This window comes from Cavia porcellus, unplaced genomic scaffold (assembly GCF_034190915.1).
Source record: "Cavia porcellus strain 051 isolate PalLab524CR breed Dunkin Hartley unplaced genomic scaffold, mCavPor4.1 scaffold_1, whole genome shotgun sequence".
Lineage (NCBI taxonomy): Eukaryota > Metazoa > Chordata > Mammalia > Rodentia > Caviidae > Cavia > Cavia porcellus.
In genome coordinates this window covers 240,356,804-240,380,492 of record NW_026947484.1, presented here as the reverse complement: position 1 = coordinate 240,380,492, position 23,689 = coordinate 240,356,804, and the positions used below count along the sequence as shown (strand labels likewise).

At 43.9% G+C, this 23,689-nt stretch overlaps 1 protein-coding gene across 4 annotated transcripts in view; it reads right to left on the bottom strand.

Annotated features, from left to right (window-relative positions):
* Nucleotides 1-22,227, bottom strand: part of Wdr35 (WD repeat domain 35) — a 64,107-nt gene extending 41,880 nt beyond the window's left edge. For 2 of the 4 annotated variants that reach the window (XM_063232170.1, XM_063232178.1), the window contains exons 1-12: nucleotides 22,083-22,227; nucleotides 21,355-21,472; nucleotides 18,060-18,131; nucleotides 16,432-16,524; nucleotides 14,604-14,732; nucleotides 10,743-10,876; nucleotides 9,779-9,944; nucleotides 9,507-9,652; nucleotides 6,995-7,120; nucleotides 6,009-6,194; nucleotides 2,686-2,718; nucleotides 2,261-2,321 (exon numbers count right to left, since the gene is read on the bottom strand). In XM_063232170.1, coding sequence (XP_063088240.1) covers nucleotides 2,261-2,321; nucleotides 2,686-2,718; nucleotides 6,009-6,194; nucleotides 6,995-7,120; nucleotides 9,507-9,652; nucleotides 9,779-9,944; nucleotides 10,743-10,876; nucleotides 14,604-14,732; nucleotides 16,432-16,524; nucleotides 18,060-18,131; nucleotides 21,355-21,472; nucleotides 22,083-22,106 — 1,288 coding nt within the window. In that variant the 5' untranslated portion in view covers nucleotides 22,107-22,227. The remainder of the gene's footprint in view (nucleotides 1-2,260; nucleotides 2,322-2,685; nucleotides 2,719-6,008; nucleotides 6,195-6,994; nucleotides 7,121-9,506; nucleotides 9,653-9,778; nucleotides 9,945-10,742; nucleotides 10,877-14,603; nucleotides 14,733-16,431; nucleotides 16,525-18,059; nucleotides 18,132-21,354; nucleotides 21,473-22,082) is intronic. The other 2 variants (XM_063232174.1, XM_063232182.1) reach the window with 1 other exon arrangement.
* Between the last annotated feature and the right edge of the window lie 1,462 nt (nucleotides 22,228-23,689).

Sequence of the window (23,689 nt, the reverse complement as noted above, 5' to 3'; positions counted from 1 at the left end):
CGCGCATTCAGGTTAACTGCAGTTGGTGCTCTGTAACACATGAACGGGTTTGCAGCTGCAGTCCGGGCACTTGTGTCTCAAGGACTGGCCATCACCCCCAAGGCTCCGCTACCGAGCAACATCCCCTCACATCCCTTCTCTCTCAAAGACTGGCCATCACCCCCCAGGCTCTACTACCGAGCAACATCCCCTCACATCCCTAAATTACTACTTTCTACTTTACATGCCATAGAAAACATTTTCCACAAATTCAGTAAGTGGACCAATCATAATACTGCATTTTGGGAATATAGAAATTAGTAACTAACTATAGTCTTTTAAAAGTTCAAAGTCAAAAGGGGAAGATCAAAAGAAAACCAATAATTACAGTCCCCAGAAAGAAGCACTTTGGATAGAAGGATCCGAGGGCTCCATGGAGGAGCAGCAGGAGTATCACAAACCCCACGCACAGAGCTCGAGGGCCCCCCTGCAGGCACGCTCCACAGGGACGTGCGAAGCGCTTTTCAGTTTTAGTGCAGACTGTCAGGAGGAAAAACAGATGGCAAAACAAAAATAATACGTTCTACAACAGCACCAGCCACACGTGTTTTTCATTACTGTTGTTTTAGTCTCCAGTCCTCATGAAAATCTGGCATAGAAACTCTAAAAAGAAACAGGATACGTATGAAACAGAAACGCGGAGTCTTGGCTGTGTTTGCTGCAGGTCAATGAAAGAACTGTTTGTTACATTTTCAGCCAGCAAAACTGCAAAAAAAAAAAGTTTTGAGACTCAAAAACACAAATAATCATGCCCTTGAGTATTTGCAATGTTATCAAGAGGGAGGATTTACATTTAGCTTTATTTAAAAACTAGTCTACCTGTGATAAAAATTATTTCGAAGTAAACTCTATCATATGATTTTATGTTAAAAACTTGTGATATTAACAGAAAAAGGTCTAAAGGTCTAAAGGTCTAAAGACTGTTAGCTTCTAATTCAGGAAAGATACTCATATGACAAGGTTCTACACCTATTTTAAGCTAAGTCTTCTAATGAGGAACAGCAGCATATGTGTGTGTGTGTGTGTGTATGAATGTGTGTGTATGTATAAAAACACAGACATGGATGTGCAACAGTGAACATAAAACCACACATCAAAGTGACCAAGCTGTCAAGACACTGAACCTAACACGGAGTATAAAATCTTTGAGGCCAGGATTTCTCACATTTATTTGAGTCACCCCAAGAGCTTAGCAAAATGCAAACATTTAGGTGGCAACACTAACATTATTGAAAGGCCAAGTGTGGTGGCCCAGGCCTGTAATCCCAGCACTTGGGAGACTGAGGCAGGAGGATTGCTGGGTGTTCTAGGCCAGCACAGTGAGCTCAAGGTCAGCCTGAACTGCACAGCAAGACCCTGTCTCAAAAAACCAAAAACAATTAAAGACTAAATGTTCAATCTGAAAGAAAAAACGACTGGTTCTCAGGATCACAAAGTTCAATGAGATTTCAGTTTTTGAGATGAAGTAGTTTTTAATCGTACAGCATCCAACACAGTACCACACGCTTCAAAAGAAAACCATCACTTTTGGAAGCTACAGTGAAACGGCGACAGAATACTTGTTAATGATTTCTAACAAGCTTCTCAGAACAAGATTTGGGATGTTTGTCATGGGTGACTTTCACAGCTACCGAATCAGGAGAAAGGTAAAACTAAACCAGCCCACGTCCTCTGAAAAGGGAGTTTTTTTTAAAGTCGTCACTATTAATAGACTGGTTTTATTAAAAAAAAAAAAAAAAAAAAAAAAAACCTTTGGAAAGGGTAAAACCCTTTCACAAGCAACTAAAGTAGTTTTATGGAAGAGAGGTATTTACAAGGAGTTTATTAATAATAAAAGGGGTTTAATAGCAAAATTCTTTCTGTAATCCTCAGGTATTACCCACTAATCATTACACTGCATACTGATAACCAAACAACTGTACTTCCCATGAAATGATTATGGATTTCAGCTATAGCTTCATAATTCATATTATAAATTAATATAACATTATAAATAAGTAGTTTATTATTCTGTCATAACTGGAACATTTTTCAGAGTGAAATGGTACATTAATAATTTTACCATGAGAACAACATAAACCAACACTAGATCTGACAACCAGGACATCTGATCAGCCTCACCTTAGAGAACACCACTCTAACTGATCCTGCTGCGAGGTTTTTAATTAGTGTTGCAAATGGAACTCGATTGGGTAGGAAACAGATACCAGCATTTCCTTACCAACATCGATGTACTTGGGATCCAAGGGTGTGCCAATTGAATTGCAAAGAATGAGCACAAACTGTGGACAGACAAAGCAAAAAGGATGTCAGAATTCCTGCTTAAGAACAATAAAGGAAACATGCTTAATATGTAATTATGCTGTGTTTTCAAATATCAGTAACTGATAAGTAATCAATAAAAATTTTAGGTGTAAAGAATGGCAGACAAAAAGCAAAACGATCTACAGCTTGAACTATTTTTTTTAAAAACAATTTAAAATTCAACCAACGCCGATTTCTCAATACAGAGGAACACTACGATTTTGAAGAGGCCATTTGAGAAACACAAATACACTGGCCTCTTTTTAGCATTTCTATTTCTAAAGCTCTGGATCGAACATAACATCAATAATCAGCTACAGAAGAGCTAACTTAATGTGTTACCGTTGCACCAAAGGTCTCCATCTCATCCTCCTCCTTTGAAGCAATATACAGATGACATCAGAAATGCAGAAAAATTCAGTTAATTAGAAAATATACAATCCAACAAAGTACACACAGCATAAAGTTATCAGTACTAATACTGCATTAGGAAAATGATCGCGCACAACGCACACTTTCTGCCATATTGTTCTAAAGTGATCGTGTCATTTTTCTTACTCGCTTTTTCTGTATCTTGCACTAACAATACCTTCCTGCTTATGATGATCTGATTAACACTTTTAAACAAAGCAAATTTTCTATATGCTATTTACATAGATTTTTTTCTGACATCTCAATTAAAATGTTTAATTTCATTAACTAAATGATAAATACAAATATATACTGCAGATATAAATTATCCTTCCACCATTTAAAATAAGTGCCACTTGCTGCCACAGAAATGCCACAAATTAGTATGAGCTACCTTTTCTATTAGTTATTCATGTTTAGAGTATCAAAACTCAAATAATTCCACAAGACTCCTCACTGAACCTGGTAATGCCCACTTCCCAGGTCCTCCTCTCTCTAACAAATCTTTGCTATTTCCTTCCACAAGTCCGAGCAACGTGTTTATGGTGCAACCCTTTACGGCTGTGCTGTTTTTGCCTTCCCGCAGTGGAGGAGTCCACCCTTTCCCCTCCTCCCGCCACAGAACAGCACTGTCTTTGCACTTTTAACATCATTTTGTCAGATCAGAATTTAGGGTTCAATGTTTATTATAGTTCAATGAAAAGAAACTTTAAAAGCCTCAGTGATATCATTTTGATTTTGTAAGCGCTATTCACAGCTAACCAACCAAATATATTATAATTTATTTTTCTTTCAAGTGTATTTTGCTTTCCCTGCTATAACTGATAACTGTAATAGTTGGTAACTATCTGGTTTCTCCCTTTGCTTAGTTTCTGTATGTACTTTTTACCACCTCGACTTCCCAGTGATCCCCCATATATGCCTGTCTCTTCTCCAGGGTTCAAACACAGCAGATATTTTAGCAACTGCATCCTCTGGAATTTCTTCTGGAGCCTTCTGTCCTCCTCTCCCCAGACTTTGGGCATATGCACAGCAGAAAGCTGGTGTCACTCTTCCTACAGGGACCCCGGCTCCCGTTTCTGCCTCTTTTTATATTCATGAACTTGTCCTGAAGTTACTCTCTAAGACAGGGAAGCCTAAACGGTAATTTTTTGGTGATCTTGCACATCAAAAAAATAGTCTATATTCTAACCCCATATTTAAGTTTATATTAAAAAACCTGGAGCTGTAACTCAGTAACGGAGGATTAAGTCCACCACCACCACCAAAGCATTTTTCCTCAGAATTCTGAAGGCAACTCTCCAAAGTACTGCTGCTGACAGACTGGGTGCCATTATGATTCCCCATCGTAAGAAAAGTATTTTTCCTCTCTGACAGCAGATAGGATTTTAATCCACAGAATTCCGCAATTCACAATGATACCTTGATGTGGAAACATTTTTATTCATGGAGCTAGGGACTTCCAATGAATAACCCTAAAGCAATTGTCTTGGGTTTCTTCTGGTTTTCATGTTTACTTCCATCTTGCCTCTTCTCTCTACAGAACTGTCATTCACACGCTGACTCTCCAGGACGAGTCCTTGCATTTTTTTCGTACTATTTCCCATTTCTCATCTCCCCACCTGTCTTCCGTTGGAATTCTGAACATTCCGCCCAGCTTTTCGCTGTGGTTACCGTGCTGTGGTTTCCAAGGGTTTCCTACTCTAAAGCATCCCCTTACTTCAGGCACGGAAACTCGTAGCCCTCTGAGATAATAAGGGCGGCCCTTTGGGATGAAGGTGCCCTTGAAATGTTCTGCTGCCTGCGCAGTCTCCCTGCCTCCTCTAAGCTCTTTTCTCCTTTTGGTTCAGTTTGGCATCTATGTGTTAACCTAGAGGCTGCCCTCAGACCTACGCCATCCTCTGCGTTTAATCCTGAACACTACGGAGCTGTCTGCAACCTAACCGTCCGCGAGCATGGCTCGCTGCTCATGGCCTTCCCTGTGAGGTCATCGGCCGGTGGTGCTTTACTGGTCTGGGGACACCCAGTCTCTGTCTTCACAGGTCCTGCTGGCGGGCCAGCCAGATGGTCCAGGGATGACTCTTCAGTCTACTACCTCAAGGCTTGCTGCTTGATTGCCATTGCTTTGGGGACCACGTGGGGAAAGCCGACTGGGATGAGGTCAGCAGGAACCTTTTTGTTTTCCTGGTCGGCTTCCAGCCAGAGTTCCTGCAGGCTCTGCTATGCTTGGCGCCATTCGGAGCAGATTCCTTTGGGTCCTCCCTAGAACCTACACCCAGCCTTCCCAGGTACGGAGCGCGGCTGCCAGGACTTTATCTACAGGAAGAGATCGGGGAACTCTGCCACTTAGGTGCCCTCGTTTTGTTTTGTAAGTCCTCTTTCCAAACTCATCTCCGGCACCTCCGGCTTGCTCTGTTTCTTTCCCCCACTAAGCAACCGAGTCCCATCACCTCTGTTCTCTCCGTGAGCGCTCTGAGGTTCTGCTTGCTGGTGTCTGCTAGCATATTCATCACAAATCCACACTCTTTAGCCTTCGAAGTCCTCTCCCCTTTGGGTCCCTATGGTCTTGTGACTTTGTAAGAAATACTTTCACTGTTGCTTTAGTGAGTTTCAGGCGACAACAAAGCCATATGGTGGCTGTTAAAAATGTCACCTTTAACCCAAAATGCTATACTTTTAAGTAGGATAAAAAATTATAACCAGCCAAAGATTCTGATAGTCCTATTTTGAAATATCTAGAAACTTCTGCAAATATTTAAATCATTTATATAATTTTAAACGATAACTTTGTTACTTATTTTATGCTATTTTATACCTTTATTCCAACATAATTCCAAATAAAAGTAGATCTCTGAGTGATAAAATCTATCCAATTATAAATGGTCATTGTTATATAATTTCTTCAGCATTTATATTAGTCATCTGGATATCCATTTTTTGCTGGATATTCATTTGTTTTAACTTGGAAAAAGACAATGGTATTTATATATAAATAATTTCAGAAACAAACACCTCGGTACTGAACTAGTCACATGAACTGCCAAAACTGGCTGAATGGAGAGTAAAAGGAGGTGCAGGGTACGGAGCCAGTCCAGTCACCCCGTCTTCATTCGGAGGCCCAGGCAGACGCGGCCAATAGACCAACACTCAGCTATGCTCCCAGTGTACGCATCAGGTGTGACAAGGCAGATAACACAGCCCAGTCCCGCCAAGGGCTAACCCGAATGTGTTTCAGTAAATTAAAGACCACCTACCTGAGGATGGCTTTCATCAGCTTTTGTAGCCAAAATGCAGAAATCACCCCAGGTAGTGATAGAAATGAGACTCTTCACATATTTAACGTATTTCTCATTGTTTTTTGTATCCCAGAAGACAACACAGTACTCCGGACGGTCAGGTTTGGTATATGCATAAACTACAGTGTTTAAGCAATAGCCCCACTAGGAAGAAAAAACCAGGAAGGTAAGAAAGAGGAGGAAAAGAAGAGAGAGAAAGGCAACAGAACACTTACCTTGGGAAAGAAAAATCGTATTAGTCTATCTTAGTACAAAACTATTGCAGTTAGGTGATTTATCAGCTCATAAAATAAATGCAAGCTGAAGCTACAACTTAGTATCCTTTTTCACTAAAATAACAAATCTAAAAGTAATAATAAAAATATTTTCAAAACAAAGAATTATTGTTACAATAAAACTTACTTTAATTCGTAAGATTTAAGTGTCAGTGGTGAAAATTTTCAGCAGTTGCTAACAGCTGCTGGGACTGCAGGACAGGGGATGGGGAGGGCTCGGGGGACATCAGGGAGGCGGCTTACGGCGTAGCCCCTCCTGCCTGGCCAGGCTGGCAGCCCCTCCTGCACGGCCGTGGTACCCACGGGCTCCAGGAGACTACCTTCCCACTGTACCCCTCTGAGCGCAGGGCTGGTGATGGTGTGTCATCTGTGTAAGCCTGGTGCCTGCTTTATCTGCTTCACTGTGTCCCTGAGCCCGGCCCACACCTCTGTAATAAACCCTTCAGTTACCCTGGGAGTGTATGTGTTTCCTCCAGGGTTGCTGACTCACGTAGTTATTTTACAAACTGTGTAGAGTATTCTAGAAACGGGTACTGTTTACTAGTTCTAAGGTCCTCACACACAGAGAAAGCCTCCTCTCTGTTAGTTTAGAAAACAAAGCAGCTAGGAATATACTTTGAGCTGTAACAAGATTATGTAGTAAAAATACTTTATAATGACTCTCAGTACCTTATAATCAGGTCGAATATTTGCAAAATAAATCAAGGAATCAACAGCAAGTGCAATTTTCAGTCCGCCTCCTTCCCAGGAGAGTGCAGACATCTGCTTTCCAGGAACCTTCAAAGTACCCAGATACTGGAAAAGAATATATAATTAACCTAAAGTCTCACAGTCAGCAAATTATCACCAAACACTCCATCGAGATCAAAAATTTTTTTGAAAACTACTTTGCAAAGGATTATTGCTATTTTAAAATAATTTTCCTTGAATTTTTATAATGGAAAACATGAATATAGTGAGAACATTTACGGGCTCCATCCAAAACATCCAATCTGAGATGCCACAGACTGAAATACGTGTCTTTACCCTGATTCGTAACCAAACAGGCTCTAAAGTCAAAATTAATACTGCAGGGGCCTGACATTCGTCACCGAAGTTTCACAGCCACCAAGCAGCATTAAGAGGTGAGTGAGAGCGAAGGGAGAAGTCAGCCCTCACGTCTCTTTCTGGTCCTTTCTCTTTCCCATTCCACCCACGCCACGCGCCACAGCAGCAGGCAGGCCCCGCCAAACCTCACCGGGTGGGTGACAAGGACCTCTCAGCCTGCTCGCTGTAAGGTGCCCTGTCTGGGGCCCTGTCCCATACCAATGTGACACTGACATGTAAGACAACCAAATGGAACCCCCGGGAGCAAGAGAACCAATGGGGGGAAAACAAAATGCCTTGACCTACCAGGTCCCTCTTGCTGCCTAAGTGGAACCCAAAAGAACAGACGAGCCCCCAAGGCAGCACTTGTGCTCCTGGCCCATCGCAGAGGAGAGTAAGACCGTCCCCTGGCGAGGCATAAACCCGGGCACTGTCACCTCCATTAATCCCTACACACACCACCAGGCATCAGCCCTGCTGCAGAAAGAGCTGCTCTCAGGTTAGAGCCGCTCTCAGGTTAGAGCTCTTCTACGTCAAACCGCACTGCGGAAACGCAGTTCAAGCCAGATGCACCTGAGGACTAGAGCTGTGCCCTACCTCACTAAAGCCACAGCGCAAGTCCAGGATGTCCTGGCCCCAGGACCAAAGTTCACGCTCCCCTGAAGTTTTCGTAAATATTTAGGTAGCTTCCTTCCAAGTATCTTCCTGTCTTCACAATCACACAGATGCAAAAGTGATTCCCCACCCACCCTTTCATTCAGAAAAGCCCAAGTGGCCAGTGGGCCCTGAGGACCCAGGAGCGGTGCTCTTGGCTAGGGGTGCACAAAGCCACTGACAGGTTTCAGCTTAATGGTTCGCACACTGTGTTACAAGGCCAAGCACATAAACCTTAGAACCCATGGTTTACACTTGGAGAGGGCTGAACGAGGAACAAAAACAATATGATAATAAACCAAACAGGACGTACAAAAAATAACTGTTAAAGGTTGCTAAAAAGCAGCTCTGCACAAAGAAACGATACGAAGTCAGATTTGTGATATTAGGAATCTTTAGCACCGTAACCCCATTTTTCCTTAGCTTTTACATCGACCAGGAATACTGTCAGCTGACCACGCACAGAGAACACCTACCCTCTGCAGCGCACTCCGCAAGGTAACTGAGGTATGATTCAAAAGCACCGTGTGACACCCATTTCTTACCTTGGCAGAAATGATCAAACTACTACCATTAAATTAAAATATCAGTATTAAAATATTAAACTAACTTGTATAGGCATTTTCATCTCACCAAAAATACATATTATTGTAGTAAACACTGAATTTAGAAAAACATACAAGGTATCAAAAAGGAAGAAAAGAGAGTTTAGGGCTGAAAAATAAGATATATAAAAACATACCAAACTTTTTTTTTCCGGTATCAGGGATGGAACTCACAACAGCACTAGCAAGATAGGCGTTTATGCCGCTGAGCTTTAAATCCCAGCCCTCAGACTTCGTTATTAATAAGGCCCATTTTTTAAAGTCCACATATGTATGAGAATATATTAATTATTCTACTTGAATGTTCCACTTCTTTAGAAAATTCTCTTTAAATTAAATTTATTAATAATACTCTATGCATTTATGAAAACAATATTTATAATTTTAATATAATATCATTTAAACTTGATTATTGTCAGGTATTTTTAAAATAATTGATTAACCTACAAGAAATCAAAATATCAGAAGTTTGGGGTAACAGTAAACACATATGTTTATCTAAGCACATTTCAAGTATCACATTAAAAATCAGAAAAATGAACTTGCAACAAATACATTATACTTAAAACCCATGTAAACTCCAGCTATGAAAAGAGACACATTCAGAGCACAGAAAAAAAAATATTAAATGACCACTCCACAGTGACTGCTTACAGGTTCCTACACGGTCATGTTAGAAAACACTTCTGTGATGAAATGCTGTGAAGCCGTTATACACATTTGGCATCTCAAGACTTACTCAAAATGTCCCACAAAGTAAACAGGACAAACTTACACCTCCCCCCGCACTTCACCAGTGCACCTTTGAATGAAAAGATAAAACTTTATACATTTACCTCACCAAACGGGGTATAAAACTGCACAATGTTCACATCCTTGTCCTGAGTGACCACTTTCTGGGAGCCGGCCACAGCCAACACACTGCCCACGTGGTTCCACTGGATACTGACCACGTACATGCCCGTGTCTATCAGAACCGGGTCTAATCAGAACAAAATAAAGATGATGATGACATGAGATGAGAACACACGGCCTAGAGGACTTTCTGCCCCTAAGAACGATTTTTAAAGCATTTTTTCTCCAACCCTAAAAGCGACAGAGCACCTACTCGGGTCACTCTCATGTCTCATTATCTGGCACCTCCCGTTGTCAAAACAAATGGCGAGGCAGGGGCAGTCGGGCTCCACGTAGCCCTCGGTGCCGTGGTACCAGTGGATCCCCGCGATGCTCACGGCTCCGGTGACATTCACCAAGCAGCTCAGCCTCATCTTCATCTAGATAAAGTGACGAGGGTCAATATTCGCAGTGGAAATAGAGCGCTAGCGGGGTTGTCAGAGGAAGAACACTGAAAACAGGGTGCAAACAGCGGGCTACAAACAGGAGCGATCACTTGCTGGTTTACCAGGTCTACACAAACCGCTGGGGCTGCAGCTTCCTTAGGTGTAAAGTAACAAAAACACTCAGTTTTCAAGAGGCTCAAACAACAAGACGTACATGAAAGTACTTTGAAAACAGCAAAGCGTCAAAGATTTGGAAAGTGGCTTTATTTCCACCAGCAAGTTAACCTACGTTCACCCTAATCCTCGCTGAAAACGGAACCGACCGTCGGAGTTCGCAGATCGGTCCCAGCTACACCCTGCAAAGCCGGAACCGCTCTCGGACCTGCCACCTGAGCCTGCTCCTCCCGCCTGCTTTGTAGGAACTCAATTTTCTTCCTTAGTTTACCCCTCACTCCTTTTTCAACAACTCTTAGTTTCTACAAAAACGCGCTCGGTATCCGCCTGTAAACTTTGGCTGCAGGCACCAAAGGTCACTAAAAACTTACGGTAACATAACCCCACCTGTTACCCGCAATGTACGGGCATCCCTACCAGAAAATCAGAATTCAAAGTCACAGTCTTAGAGAAGACAAGGCTTCCTTTTAATCAAAAAATAATAACTAGCGGTGACTGAAAAAAAGAAGAAAACTGAAGGCTGACTTCATAAACCCCAAGTACGTATACGTATGAATTATATACATAATGATCACATAAAATAGGATGTAAAGGAAAATAATGAATGTACACACTTACTATAAAATTTCCTTGATTATCATAAATGTGTGTTTCTCCATTTGCCATTCCAAAAAGTAAAATTTTACTATCTGCGGACCAAGCTACATGGCACAGCTGTATTCCCTTCAGTTCTTTTCCCCAAATACGGTTCCCTGAAACAAAACACAGCACAGTCACTGACGGTTCAGGGTTATGAGCCTCCAACAACTGCTTTAAACCACCTTTCCCCAGTGAGGTACACGGTCACACAGTCATTCAGCTCACTGGGTGAAGGCACTTGCACCCCAGTATTTACAGATGCTGAATGCCCTACAGACGCTGACAGTAACAGCTGTTTACATTTTGCTCCCTTCTCCCAATTAACAGGTGAGCCCATCTCCTATAACTCCCTAAAGAGAAATTTCAGGTCCCCGTCTTCAAACATTCAGAGGACCATCTCGCTGATGCCCACGTACCCCAAGGCCGCAGGAGCACAGTGCCTGCCAGCAGGAGCACAACCCTGGTGCAAGCGAATCCTCCACCTCATCTGTGACCAGGAAGAGGCTCTCCCCCATTAACTGTTCTGATTTTGTCATCAGAGTCTTCTCTCCGGCCCTTTCACAGGAAGACTGAAATACAGTAACACACAGACCTCCTCAACTGCACCTCAAGGAGAACCAAAGCGCTATCCCAGCTGCAGTGCAAAGGGCTTCAGCTGTCGGACGGGCGGAGCCTGGAGGATGACCTGACATAGCACAGCTGGGCCAGGAGGCCACCACTGTCACTACTGCGACACCAGATGCGTCTGGGCAGCCAGGCAGGGAGTACTGCTGAGCATTACGCCAACAGAAACAGACACTAGAAAGACCAAGACGGTTTCTTTGCCGCCGGTCTGACTCTTGGCACACAGCATTCGGTGGTCGGACACCACGGGGTCTGATGTGTGAGCAGCCTCCCCGCATCTACCTAACAACTGTCTTCATCACACGACTGTGGCCACAGGGCTACCAGACCACACACGACAGCCAGCTGTCGGTACCTGTTTTCTAACCTGGTGCTTCCTGTTTGCCCCGTGAGTCCTCTGTGTGTTAACCACTGTGTGTAACCAACCTTTGTCTGCAGCATAATTGCAACCCAATAATGACGTGCAGAATACCTTCAAATCTTGGGGAGGCAGCATGCCAAGCTGGGCATCGCTCTGTCTTAGCAATTAATGGGATACTGATCACTAAATAAGTTAATATTAAGCAAGGTGCTGGTTGTACAGACTCTAATGTGATCAATGTCTTTTTAGCACTTTGAGCATCTGCTTGGCTCATGCAGTCTTCCTTTTGCGGAGCACAGCTGGGAGGAAGAGTGCACGTATCTGTCCTTCACTCCCCTCCCCTTTCCTCAACCTTTCCTTTGCACAGAAGGTTCTGGTTTGCTTCCACCCACTCTCCCTTTTGAATGCAGTGCGTGGCTTGTTTAGCCAATGAACACCCCTCTCGTGAATGAGCACCGAGAGCGGCAGCAGTTCGCTCTTAGCATTGTTTGCACTTAACCTTCCTTCATAGCGTCCACGGGACACATGAGAGCGCACCTGCAAGACCGGAGCAGAAGGCGCTTCCTGCCGTGACCTTACGGCAACCACACCGACTGGACCCCAGGCCCGGCCCATCACGGCAACAGCCCAGATTCCGCTCCTGTCTTTCTTCTGGCACACCAGCTCTTTGGCAAAATTATAAAAGCTGCCACTTTGGACACTAGGTATCCTGACATAACCATCAGGAGCGTGACCAGTTTGTTCTTCATTGGACCAATTTTGATTTGCAGCTTGAGTTTTTATATGAAGCTGCACCACTGTGACAGCCTTGGCTGTCTTGTGATGAATTTTTCTCATATGTATTCTGTGCCATACTATTGCTAAAATGAACCGCTGCTGTAGTGAGATGGATTTGTACTGATCCATAGAGGGTTTCTTCCAAATGGCTCTATCTGAGACACATGCTAGTACTTGCTTCGGCTATTGGGCCTGGCGGATGATGCAGATTTAAATCAAGTGGTGTTGCTGATCTGTCCATTTCTGCCCTGCACTCTGTCACGCCCCGGATATAGTCTAACTCATCTGATTTAATACACATTCACAAAATGCCCTAACTATGAAACACCTCATTTACAGACAGATGAGATTTATTTCAACAACAATAAAAACATTTCCTTCAACCCTACATTCCTCATCCTATTTCTGTCCTTCCTTTCCAACCAAACCCTTGATCATTCCATCTGCAGTCGCCACTTCCCTAAGCCCTCCCCTGCTAATTTAGCTCCAGCCCCAGGACCCTCCTGAGTCCCCAGGACCCTCGTGGAAGTGACCGCTGCTGCCGTTGCCTTCGATACTGTTTCTCTGCGGAGCACCCCTCCTTCTCAACATTCTCTTGACTTCCGCTGGATTATGTATTCCTTTATCTCCAACATGTCTACTTTTCAGTATCGTGTATAGAATTCTCTTCTGCCCATCTCTTAAAGTTGCCTCTTCATGTATGCCAATGTTTAAATTACCATGCAAGAGTCCATAATTAGCCCTCAGCCTAGACGTTTCTAAGCTGCAGACATACAGAGCTTACTACAGTCTGGATGTATTTACTTGGATGGCTTACGGCATGACAAAATCAACATGTCCAAAACAGAAACCCCACTCAGAACCAGGCTTTCTCCAAAGCTCATACTACTTCAGAGAAAGGCATCGCCATTCATCCAGCTGCAAAAGCTAAACTTCGTCTCACAGACACCCCAATCGGGTCAATAATGACTTCCTGTCTATGCTGCCTCCTGAGTGTCTCCAGCCTACCCACTTCCGATCCCCTGCATGGCCCTGATTCGGGGCAGCATCCCCCACATGCCCTCACCTGACCTGCAGGAACAGTTTCCTGACTGCTGTGCCTGCCCGCTGTCTTTGCTTTCTCCGTTCTCATCACTGTCGCGAAGATGTCTCTACGGCACAAATCTGATCACAATATTCCCGTTCTTAAAAGCCTTCATCGGCTTCCCAAGCACTGAGAAGTCCAAACTCTTTAACACAATTTATAATCAGTACAACTGGGACTCTGTTTTTCATTACATACTGCTCTTTACTGTATTATACTTTGTCAACATCGCCGCCAAGTTTCACTGCTCCAAACCCCTTCACAGGCTGCTGCCCAGGCCTGAGACCCTCCGCACAGCAAGCCGCCGCCGGCCAGTTCCTCCAGGTTCCCTCGAGGCCTCCTGTCTGCAGCTGGACACGGCTACAGTTCCCGGGTGTCCCTGTCTTGGCGCTGATCGGAGAGGTTACCTTTGCTTTGTTACCATCTCTCCTGGGCTCGCTCTTAGTTCCTAAACAGAGCTGCCACATCATAGGCTCTTGAAAATACTAACTGCAATACTTACACAGTCACACATGTGTGCGCGCACACACACAGAGAAATACACAGAAACGAAATTTTAAAATAAATCATTTCTCTATATACAGTTTCACACTAAAACAAAGCAAAAAAAAAACGCCGAATTTTATCTATGTACTAGAATTTTAAAGATCTGGGTTTTAAAGCTATAAAATACAGCTAACAAGGATACACACTGTTCTACCAGACTGCTATAATTTCACATACTTTGGAAACTAAAATCTACTTACTTACACAATCTAACCAATATAAAGATAAATTATATAATGAACAATATTTAAAATAATGCTGAGTGCTACTACAGGAAATCAAAACGTAATTTCTTGTCAAATACACTTAAAAATAGATAGAACCCACAGGCTGTGCTCAGCGGCCACCACCACGACAGTCTTCCCCTTTTCTGTCTTTTCAGCTGGAAGGCGAAGACACGGTAATGTAACTCTCTGAAGACACAGCAGCTGACTACTGATCTCATTACCATCCACAGAGCCGACGATCACAGCCCCGTCCTCGTACACAATGCAGATCTTCTGGCCGTCAGCGTTCCAGCTCATACTCCGAACCACCGATTTGTTTCGACTGTTGATCATCTCCTCATACCAAGAGCCTGTTTTTGGAAGTGAGAAGATTAGTCAAATTTTTCATATCTATAAATGGCACTGAGAGTTGAAAATATTCTATCAAGTATACAGAGGATGAATAATCGTAAAGTTTTCTACAGCATGAGACATTAAACTATTAAAAGCTTCACAGCCAACATAAACAAAACAAAAAGTTACCTAGGCCTCAACCAATAACTGCTTTAAAGATTATAACAAATACAACATCCTTCTTTTTCATTCTTTCTTTCTTTTATGTTGTCAATTAAACACTAAAATTTCACTTGCTTTCGCAGAGCCATAAAAATTGACTTTCCCAGGGTAGGAGTGGTGGTACATGCCTGTAATCCCAGCACTTGGGAGGCTGAGGCAGGTGGATCACCATAAGCTTGAGGCCAGCCTGCGCTACATAGCGAACTCAAGGCCAGCCTGAACTACACAGTGAGACCCTATCTCAAAAAAAAAACAACAAATACTGACTTTCCCAAAAGCCTCACTTTCCCTACTTGAACATACTTTAGGTAAGTGAAAACATCAGAATAACAACTTTGCATCTACAATAAACTTACCAACGACTCTCTGTAAGCATATTACCTAAAGTTCTAAGCCTGCCTAAAACATTCTTAAGCAGCTCATATGACACTGGTGATATACTTTCACTACTGCTGAATGACAAAACATTTTAACTCTACAAGTGAGATGGGACTTGTTTCATAGTATAATCAAGTTAGCAGCAAAAATAAAAAGCTATACTGTCTTTATTTCTGTGGGGTTTTTTTTAAGGCTTTAGCACATCCTTGTGTGAAGAACTCTGGCTTGCAGCCAAGCAAATAATCAATGACATGTAATAAACAGTCAGAGCGGGGCACCATGGGACTCAGGGTGAGACCCAGAGGAGCTCCCTGGGAAACGTGAATTTTATTCCAATCTTGTACTTTTGCACTCTACTCCATTCCACCCCAAACACACACACACACACACACACACACACACACACACACACACACTTCAAAAACAGACCCGAGTACCACACATACTTTTTAATCAACAATTTGGGAATGGACTAGCCTAGGTTTTTGTAAAACAGCACACACGAACTATGGCCCCCTTCCTGTTGGAAGATGACAGTTACAGACCTCAAGAGAACGCCTGTGCTAGGTGGTTTTTCTAGTAAGAGTGATACATCTCTCCCTTCTTCTTCTCCCTCAAGGCAAAGAGGCACAAACGGTGAGCCAGTAGTCAGACTATGACATAAGTGAGAGAAAAGGAAGATGCCCTGTCCAATACAGGAAAGGAGCTGTTGCCTCTGACTTCCTCATAAATGCTGCTACTTAGCAAACTGATCGCACAGTCAGTCACAGGAACTAATCGCTACACGGCGGGGCACGGGAGCAATCTTGGGTCCAAATGACTGATTCTGCCATCGGAGTTCACTCTGCTGACAGTCAACAGTCGCAAATTCACTTTCCTCCCCAACTGTGGTTTTGCGAGACAGGCCCAGGCTAGCCTCAGCTCACAGCCCTGCTTCCCAATACAGGGTCACCGTTCAAACCCAAATAAAGTGAACAGAAACGGAGGCGGCAGTAAATCCAGAGCCCCCATAACGGTGCGGTCAGAAGCACTCTTCCCGCGGGCTGCCGGGTCAATCTCGGACGTTCCCTCCCCTTCCACGCCCCGCGAGCTAGCAGCTCCCCTAAAGCTCCCTACCTTTGTATAACATCCACACGATGATCAGCCCGTTCTGGTCACTGGTGGTCAGCTTCTGATACTGTTCATTCCACGCTACCACTTGAACAGAACCTGGAATATTAGAAAGCAATTTACAAATTTAAACAGGGCAACAATTAATTTCAAATTTGTATCTCTACATAAGTAAACTCCTAGTGCATCGATACAGTGCCTGTACAGTCCTTTATATTAAAATCCAAAGCTATGAATACCAGCAGTAGGACACATATTCACTGAGCCCACAGTGCCTCAGACTCTTTCACACCTAGCCCTATTTCAGACTCACAAAGGTACCTCCGCTGGGCAGCTGCAAGAGCTCCCACCGAACTGATGCGTGGTCTGTTGAACTGACCTGATTTCCCTGGGAATGAGTTGTTCTTTCGGTTGTGTGGCTGGCTGGTTGTTCACTTGTGTTTATTGCTACGTCCCTTACTGTATGCCCACCACCCCGCAGTTTTCCACCCAGTCATAGTTTATGTGGGTGGCCCCCAGGACTCACGCATTTGCATTGTGCATTTGTAATGGTTCATTGTCTAGTGCTTAGATTGATGGTGTCAGTGCTACACCCACGTTGGGGTGGAGCCAGGATGTAACGTAATGGCAGAAATAAGATGTGTCTTGCTCTTTGCTGGTTCCTGCTTGCTGTTTGCAGCCGCCATGAACTGCAGCCCACCCATGCCTGCCTGCCTGCCTTGGATCCAACTGAGAGTGGACTGAAATCTCCAAAAACTGTCAGAAATAAACCTTTCCTTTCCCAGCTTGGGCTTCAGGTATTTTGTCTCAGCAACGAGTAAAAAGTCACTAAGACACACCCCATTAGTGAGACACTTCTAAGTACATCTTAAACCTCTGGATTACATAAATAATTACCCCCCACCCTTGTCCCGGGGATGACCCAGAACCTTCATACTGAGTTACCTACCCAGCCCTTTTTATTTTTTACTTTGAGAGAGAGTCTCACTAAGTCAGGAAATTGCCTGACCGAGGCTAGAAACTGTGATCCTCCTGTCTCAGCCTCCCAGAGTGTAGGGATTACAGGTGTGTACCAGCAGGCCCAGCTGTCTTTTAATAACCAGCATTCCTAAGTACCTTCAGTGTACACTCCCAAGGACATTTAACATTTATAAAATATCATCCTCTAACGAAGCCCACTCTCGAATATTTATTAGTGGGCCAAGTGCTGGTCTCTAAAGATGCTGTGCTGCCATGCAGGTCCCATCGAGGACCCCAGCAAAGCACTCAACTGCTCTGTCTCCTTAGGCTCCTTTACTCTCCAATCACAGGACACTTTTTTTTTAAAAGAATATTTAATATATAAAAGAACAGCAACAGTTTTTAGATTTATTGAAGGACACTGTGAATCCTGAAAGAGCTGCTGAGTGGCTGTAGGCTAGAGACGGCAAACCTTTTGGAGTTACAATGGTAACACACAGCCTGCTGCGGCACATGTGCCAGAGGTTCACCGCCACGGCTCCAGGCCGTGTTAGTCGTGATTCATTAAAACCATTAAACATTACGGCTATTTCAAGGGCTCATATTTCTGCACTAAATAGCTTCTAGATATATAAATACTTCTCCAAACAGATTAAAAAAATTGCATCACTCACCACTATGTCCTTCAAGAATCTGATTCATAGAAAGGTTACTGGGTGCTGCAAGACCCCTCAATTTTGCATCATCTAAAACAAAACAAGGCACTATCATAAATATGTAAAAGTCATACATTTTAAGATTTTAATATATATCTTTTTTTCTATACCTGGTATATATCAGAATGACTTTCAAAAGTATATCTCATTCTGATCTCTTTCTTGTGGAGCAAACATGAACAATAATGCACATGCAAAGATATTTCTCTAGTAAAATAAAGCAAAATGCATAAAAGAACACTTGGTATGTTTGGTATAATACACTTGGTGTATTAAATATATGAACGATCATCATTGCTTCCCAGAAGATTCTGCTGGAAAAGTCTGACTGAAAGCACTAAAGCTGATAGAGCCCAAACAGCAACGGTGATGAACAGAAGCAGGCTTTGCTAGGCTTCATACTCACCACGCATCTGTGCACTCAATAACTACCAAATGTATACACCGCACTAGGCCCTGCAGAGGGGTCTACACAGAAGATGAACCCCTCGGGCATTACCTCTCCTCAGAGTGTGAAGTCTGTGGGGGAGACCAGTGTTACACGCACGTGTCACTACAAGCTGAGAAGCAAAGGTGTAACAAGAAACAGCAAGGAGGGGCTTAATTCGGACAGAAGGGAACCAGGAAAGGCTTCCTGAAGAAACGATACTCAAGCTGGACGCCATGGCAAGGCCATGTAGGGGAAAAGGGGGCGCTCCAGGCTGGCAGATGGCAACTGCTGAGGCCCCAGGCTGTGGGGAACCTGGGGGTGCAAGCAGGGGAGACACTGTCCTGTGTGAAGGGCTACAGGACCAACAATGTCTGCAGCAGCGATGACGTGGCTCCATCTCTCCAAAGTCGCACCTCTGCACAACAGAGTACTTCCTAAAACAAGATCGGATACTCTTGAAAAAGACATATGCTGATGGGTGGGAGTAACAGGCTTTGAAATTCACTTTGAAATACTGATCACATGTCATCCACTTCTGAACATGTCTCTTACACAACTTAACAGTGCAGAGAATATTCATAACACCTATCTAAAGGTTCCCAGATATTAAAAAGAAAGTCAGATGTTTTAAACTAGGTTGAGTACCTCCAGCAATATCCCACAATTTTATCTAGTTATATTGCTAAACTCCAAAAGCCAATAAGGCAACCAAAACCAAACTGGCATGGGAACAAAAACCTGGTAATACTGACATAAAACTTCTAATAGCATCTACCCGTGACCCTTGGATTTAAAGGCCTGATGAAAGAAGATGCAAAAGTATTTTAAATGCATGAAGAAAATTTCAAAATGAAATCAGTAGTTCTAACAATCCAAGTACCTCACAAATCCAAAGAAGCATGCAAAAAATTAAAGTACAGTGAGATGACAGAGAACGAAGGATATAAACCTGGAGGAGATTCTGCTAGTATTACTCAGAAATAATCATAGACTCTGAAGCGAGCGAAGTTACAATAACTGCTAAGGTGGCGAGAACAGAAAGGAGAGATCTGGAGACCGTAAGACCAATTTGGAGGTAGAAAGACTAAGATGCTTGCCAAAGATTCCAAAACAAATAACTCACTTTCAGAAACTTCCAAGAACCTGCTCTAATTTCACAGTCCAAGTAAGTTCATCAAAAGTACAGAGCCGGGGGGGGGGGGGGGGCTTGCTTTGCAGGTGTAGGGGTGTCACCTGCAGTCCCAGCTGCTCAGGGTGTTGCCCCATGCAGCTCGCTGGGGCCCTGGCGTTTGAGGCCAGCCTGCCTAAGAGACAGAGAGACCTCGGCCCCACTCCTAAACAACTTAAATGTTCAATAAAATGCATTTCTTAATAGAATTGAAAGTTGTTGTGTACTTTAAGCAAAATATATTCACACACATATTTGGGAAACATAACAGAAAAATTCTAACATGGTTAAGAAAACTAATGCATGAGTGATAGACTGCAAAACATCAGAAGCCACACTTTGATACAAAATGCATCTTCATGTTTGTTTTTTAATATTTCACATAATTAATACAGCACATCTAAACAATCACTTTTCCTAGGCTGCCCATTAACTTCTGTGTAGTGGTTGAAAATAAGGATTTGAAAGTGAGACAAACAGTTTCAAATCCCCGTTCTGCAACTCACTGGCTGTGTGACCTTCACCAAGCAAGTTACTACCTGATGAGAGCCTCGATTCCCTCAGCTGGACTATGTACCCGAGAAGCCACTGCAAAATCACATGAAACAACTCAGGTTAACCATCCGGAACGCAGAAAATACTCGCTAAATACTTATGATTCAAAATTATAAGCAGCTCTAACCAAAGTGTGATCTGAAAATCAGCAACACCACCATCACAAGAGATGAAAATTCTCAGGCCCCAGCCCAGACTATTACACCTGATAAAATTTGGGAGGCCACACTATAAGGAACCCAAAATGTAATCTAACTGAACTCCTTTGTTTTACAATACAGTGAACTAAAACCCAGATATTCAGCAACTTGAGTGAAAGTCATTCAGAGTCTCAGGACAGATTTCACTGAATCTTTTTTTTAGACTTCCACAAACTGTTTACTGTGATTCAAGAGAACTAGAAGGAAAAACAAAGCAGGCTGTAAAGACAAGAAACCTACTTTGAAAACACAAAATATAGGGGCTGGTGATTTAGCTCAGAGGCATAAGTGCCTGCCTTACAAGCCTGTGGTCGTGAGTTCGATCCCTGGTACCGGTAAAAATACAAAAAAATTTAAAAAAAAGAAAACACAAAATATACTTCAATTTGGAGGCACTAATTGTACAGTCACTAACACATCTGTTAAGGAGAAAAGATGACACAGGTCTGTAAGTAATATGCCAAATGGGAGATTTTGTGATGTTTCTTAAAACTTGATTTGCATGATTTTTATGGGACTCCTAATAATATAGCACAATAATTGGACATATAAACACACTAACTTAGTTTCGTTCTTTTTCATTTTCCATCAATAACTTCAGCAAAAGCCATATGATTTTACATGGGCGTTCTGTGAATCTGAGTATTTTAGAACAGTCTGCCTATGTAGCTCTATGTAAGACCCTGGGTTCGATCCCCCAGAACCACACACACACACACACACACACACACACACACACACACACACGTACACGCATGTGCATTCAGGAAAACTACAAAATGTATGTTCGGGGTCTTTTCTTTTCTTTGCTGTTTAAAAGAATCAGAATTGCAGTGACAAATACCATGAGATAATCTCATAAATACCCAACTTCAAACATTTGGGCTTGCACTCATTTACCTGTCTGTGTCTCTAACTTCAAAACTTTCAGTAACCCATCTTCGCCACCGCAGGCTATGAAGCCTTGTTCCTTGTTCCAGGATATGCATTTCAGCTTCACGCTATTGGGAATGGCAATCTGTAAGAGGAAGCACAGCCACGCTAGCAACCTTTCACGAAGAGCTGGAAAATCAGTCGACAGGAAAGGACGACAGAAGAAATTTTCCAACAAGAAAAACTGCAGGAAAATGAGCTGTTACGAAAATGACCATGGTCCCCCAAGTGCCTAGGGTGCTACCATTTGAGAAACAGGTAGAGAATGGAGAGGAGTCACATGATGAATTTGGGGGGGTTGTGAACGAATGCACATCACCCGTCCGTATTCTCTTCAATCACACAACACTCAGGCTATCCTTTTCTTTTTCCAGTCCTCCTGCCGGGCTGCGTGTGACGATCCAAAGGGATGTGAACCGACAACAAGCGGAGGAGGAAAGATGCGACAGCACCTGCTGATGTGTCCTGCTGGTCACCCAAGGCCCTGGCAAGGGGCAGGAAGGGGAGGGTTGTGTGGGAAGGCTACAAGCTCTCTGCGGCCTGGGGACCTGCAGGAAGGGGTCGGAGGTTGGACCTGGTTAGCAGGCTAGCGTGGGGTGGTGAGGCCGCAGTGCAGCGGCCGGGTTTCCCAGGAAGGATGCGGGGATCACCCGAGGGTGCGCGAGGGAGAAGCACAGCACCCTCGGAACACTCACTTTTTTGGTCAAGTAGAAGAACATCGTGAGAACCCCCAAAGGATCACCGCGGGGGTCAAGGTCTGCAACAGGCGACTGTGTCTCCCACGGGTCCAGGCAGCCCAGGGAAGCTCGCGTCGCCCTGGCAACCACCGCGCAGGTGCTTCCGGGGCGCCGAGAAGCACTTCCGGTGCGGCTGTGGCACGCGGGGGCTGGGGCGCCTGCGCAGTGGTGCGGGCGGCTGTGGCCGAGGGTCGCTGTGTGCTCCGAGGACTGCGCGCCGGGAAGACTGCAGGCCTGGAGGTCCCGCTGCCTCAACACTCCACAAAGCAGGAGCCGCGGCCGGGAATGTGACTGCTTTGGCGGCCGGCGAACCCGCGTTCCAACCTGGGGCTGGTGGAGCAGCGGGCGCCGGCGCCCTTGGGAGAGGGGTGCAGGTGACCCGGCCGTCTCTGCCGCCGCTGCTCATTGTCACCCTTGGGGCCGACTTTCCCGTCGTCCCTTCCCTAACTGCCTTAGGCTGTTTTGGGGTTGTTTTATTTTGATTTGTGTTGTGTTGTGTTGTGGTTTTTTTCCTTCTTTATTCTTTCTGAATCCCTGAGTTACCGTGTCCCAAAATCGAAATTAGAGGCAGAAAACCAAGTAGAGCATGTCTTGCCTTAATCGAGTATTATGCAAATCATCAGTCATTATTTGGTGTCATCCATCGTTTTGCTTCTGGCTTTCTTTTTTTAGCATGATCGACGCCTCCCGTCGTTGATTTGTGTAATGTAGTGTGTGCTTTACGCAGCTCCGGTTAGTTTCCCCACCTGGAGCTTTCAGCATTTCAGCAAATCCGCGGACCAGTGGCTGTTGACTTACCCAGCGCACTCTAGGACAGGCAAGTCAAAACTGCATCCAAGCTCAGATCTCTCTGCCCTACCATCCAGCCTTCCGTGGGCTTTGCTGCCCAAGCCGACCTAACAGCCCCTGGGAGGTTCCCGCCCACTACAAGGCCAGTTGTACCCAAAGTGGCACAATTTGGGGTTCTTTGCAAAGTTAACGTCTATTTCATTCAGTCCATACATTTTCAACTTTTTGTATATCTTTTGTGTTTGTGAAACTTGTGTGTCACTTTTTCAGTATTAAGTAGTAAACGTCCACGATGCACTGGCACCTGCTCACAAGCTACAGGTGAAACACATCAGTGTTAGGTTGAGACACGATTAGGTAAAGCTCATGGTCACACTCCAGAAGTGTCGTCTCTCTACCATTCCGTGTCCAGGAACTCTCATTTGTCTCTCCGTACCCGTATTTCTCTGTGACATACTGATACATTACTGATTCTGCGTTCAAATTTTGAAACTATTACTGTAGCTATATGTCACATCCTTCCAGAATTTTTGAAGAGAAACAGATGTTTCATACACTGTGTTTTTGTGTATTTTTCACTTCTTTCTGTTTCCTTTTTTTCTTCAATTTTTTGAGACATGGTCTTGCTGCTGTGTAATCCAGGCTGGTCTTGAACTCAGCGTTAGCCTCCCCGGTGCTGAAATTAATTGCATCTGCTGCCCTGCCCGGTTTATTTTTCACTTCTTTAAACTTGATATCTTATGATTATAGGTTACATTTGCTTTTCACAAGTTTAA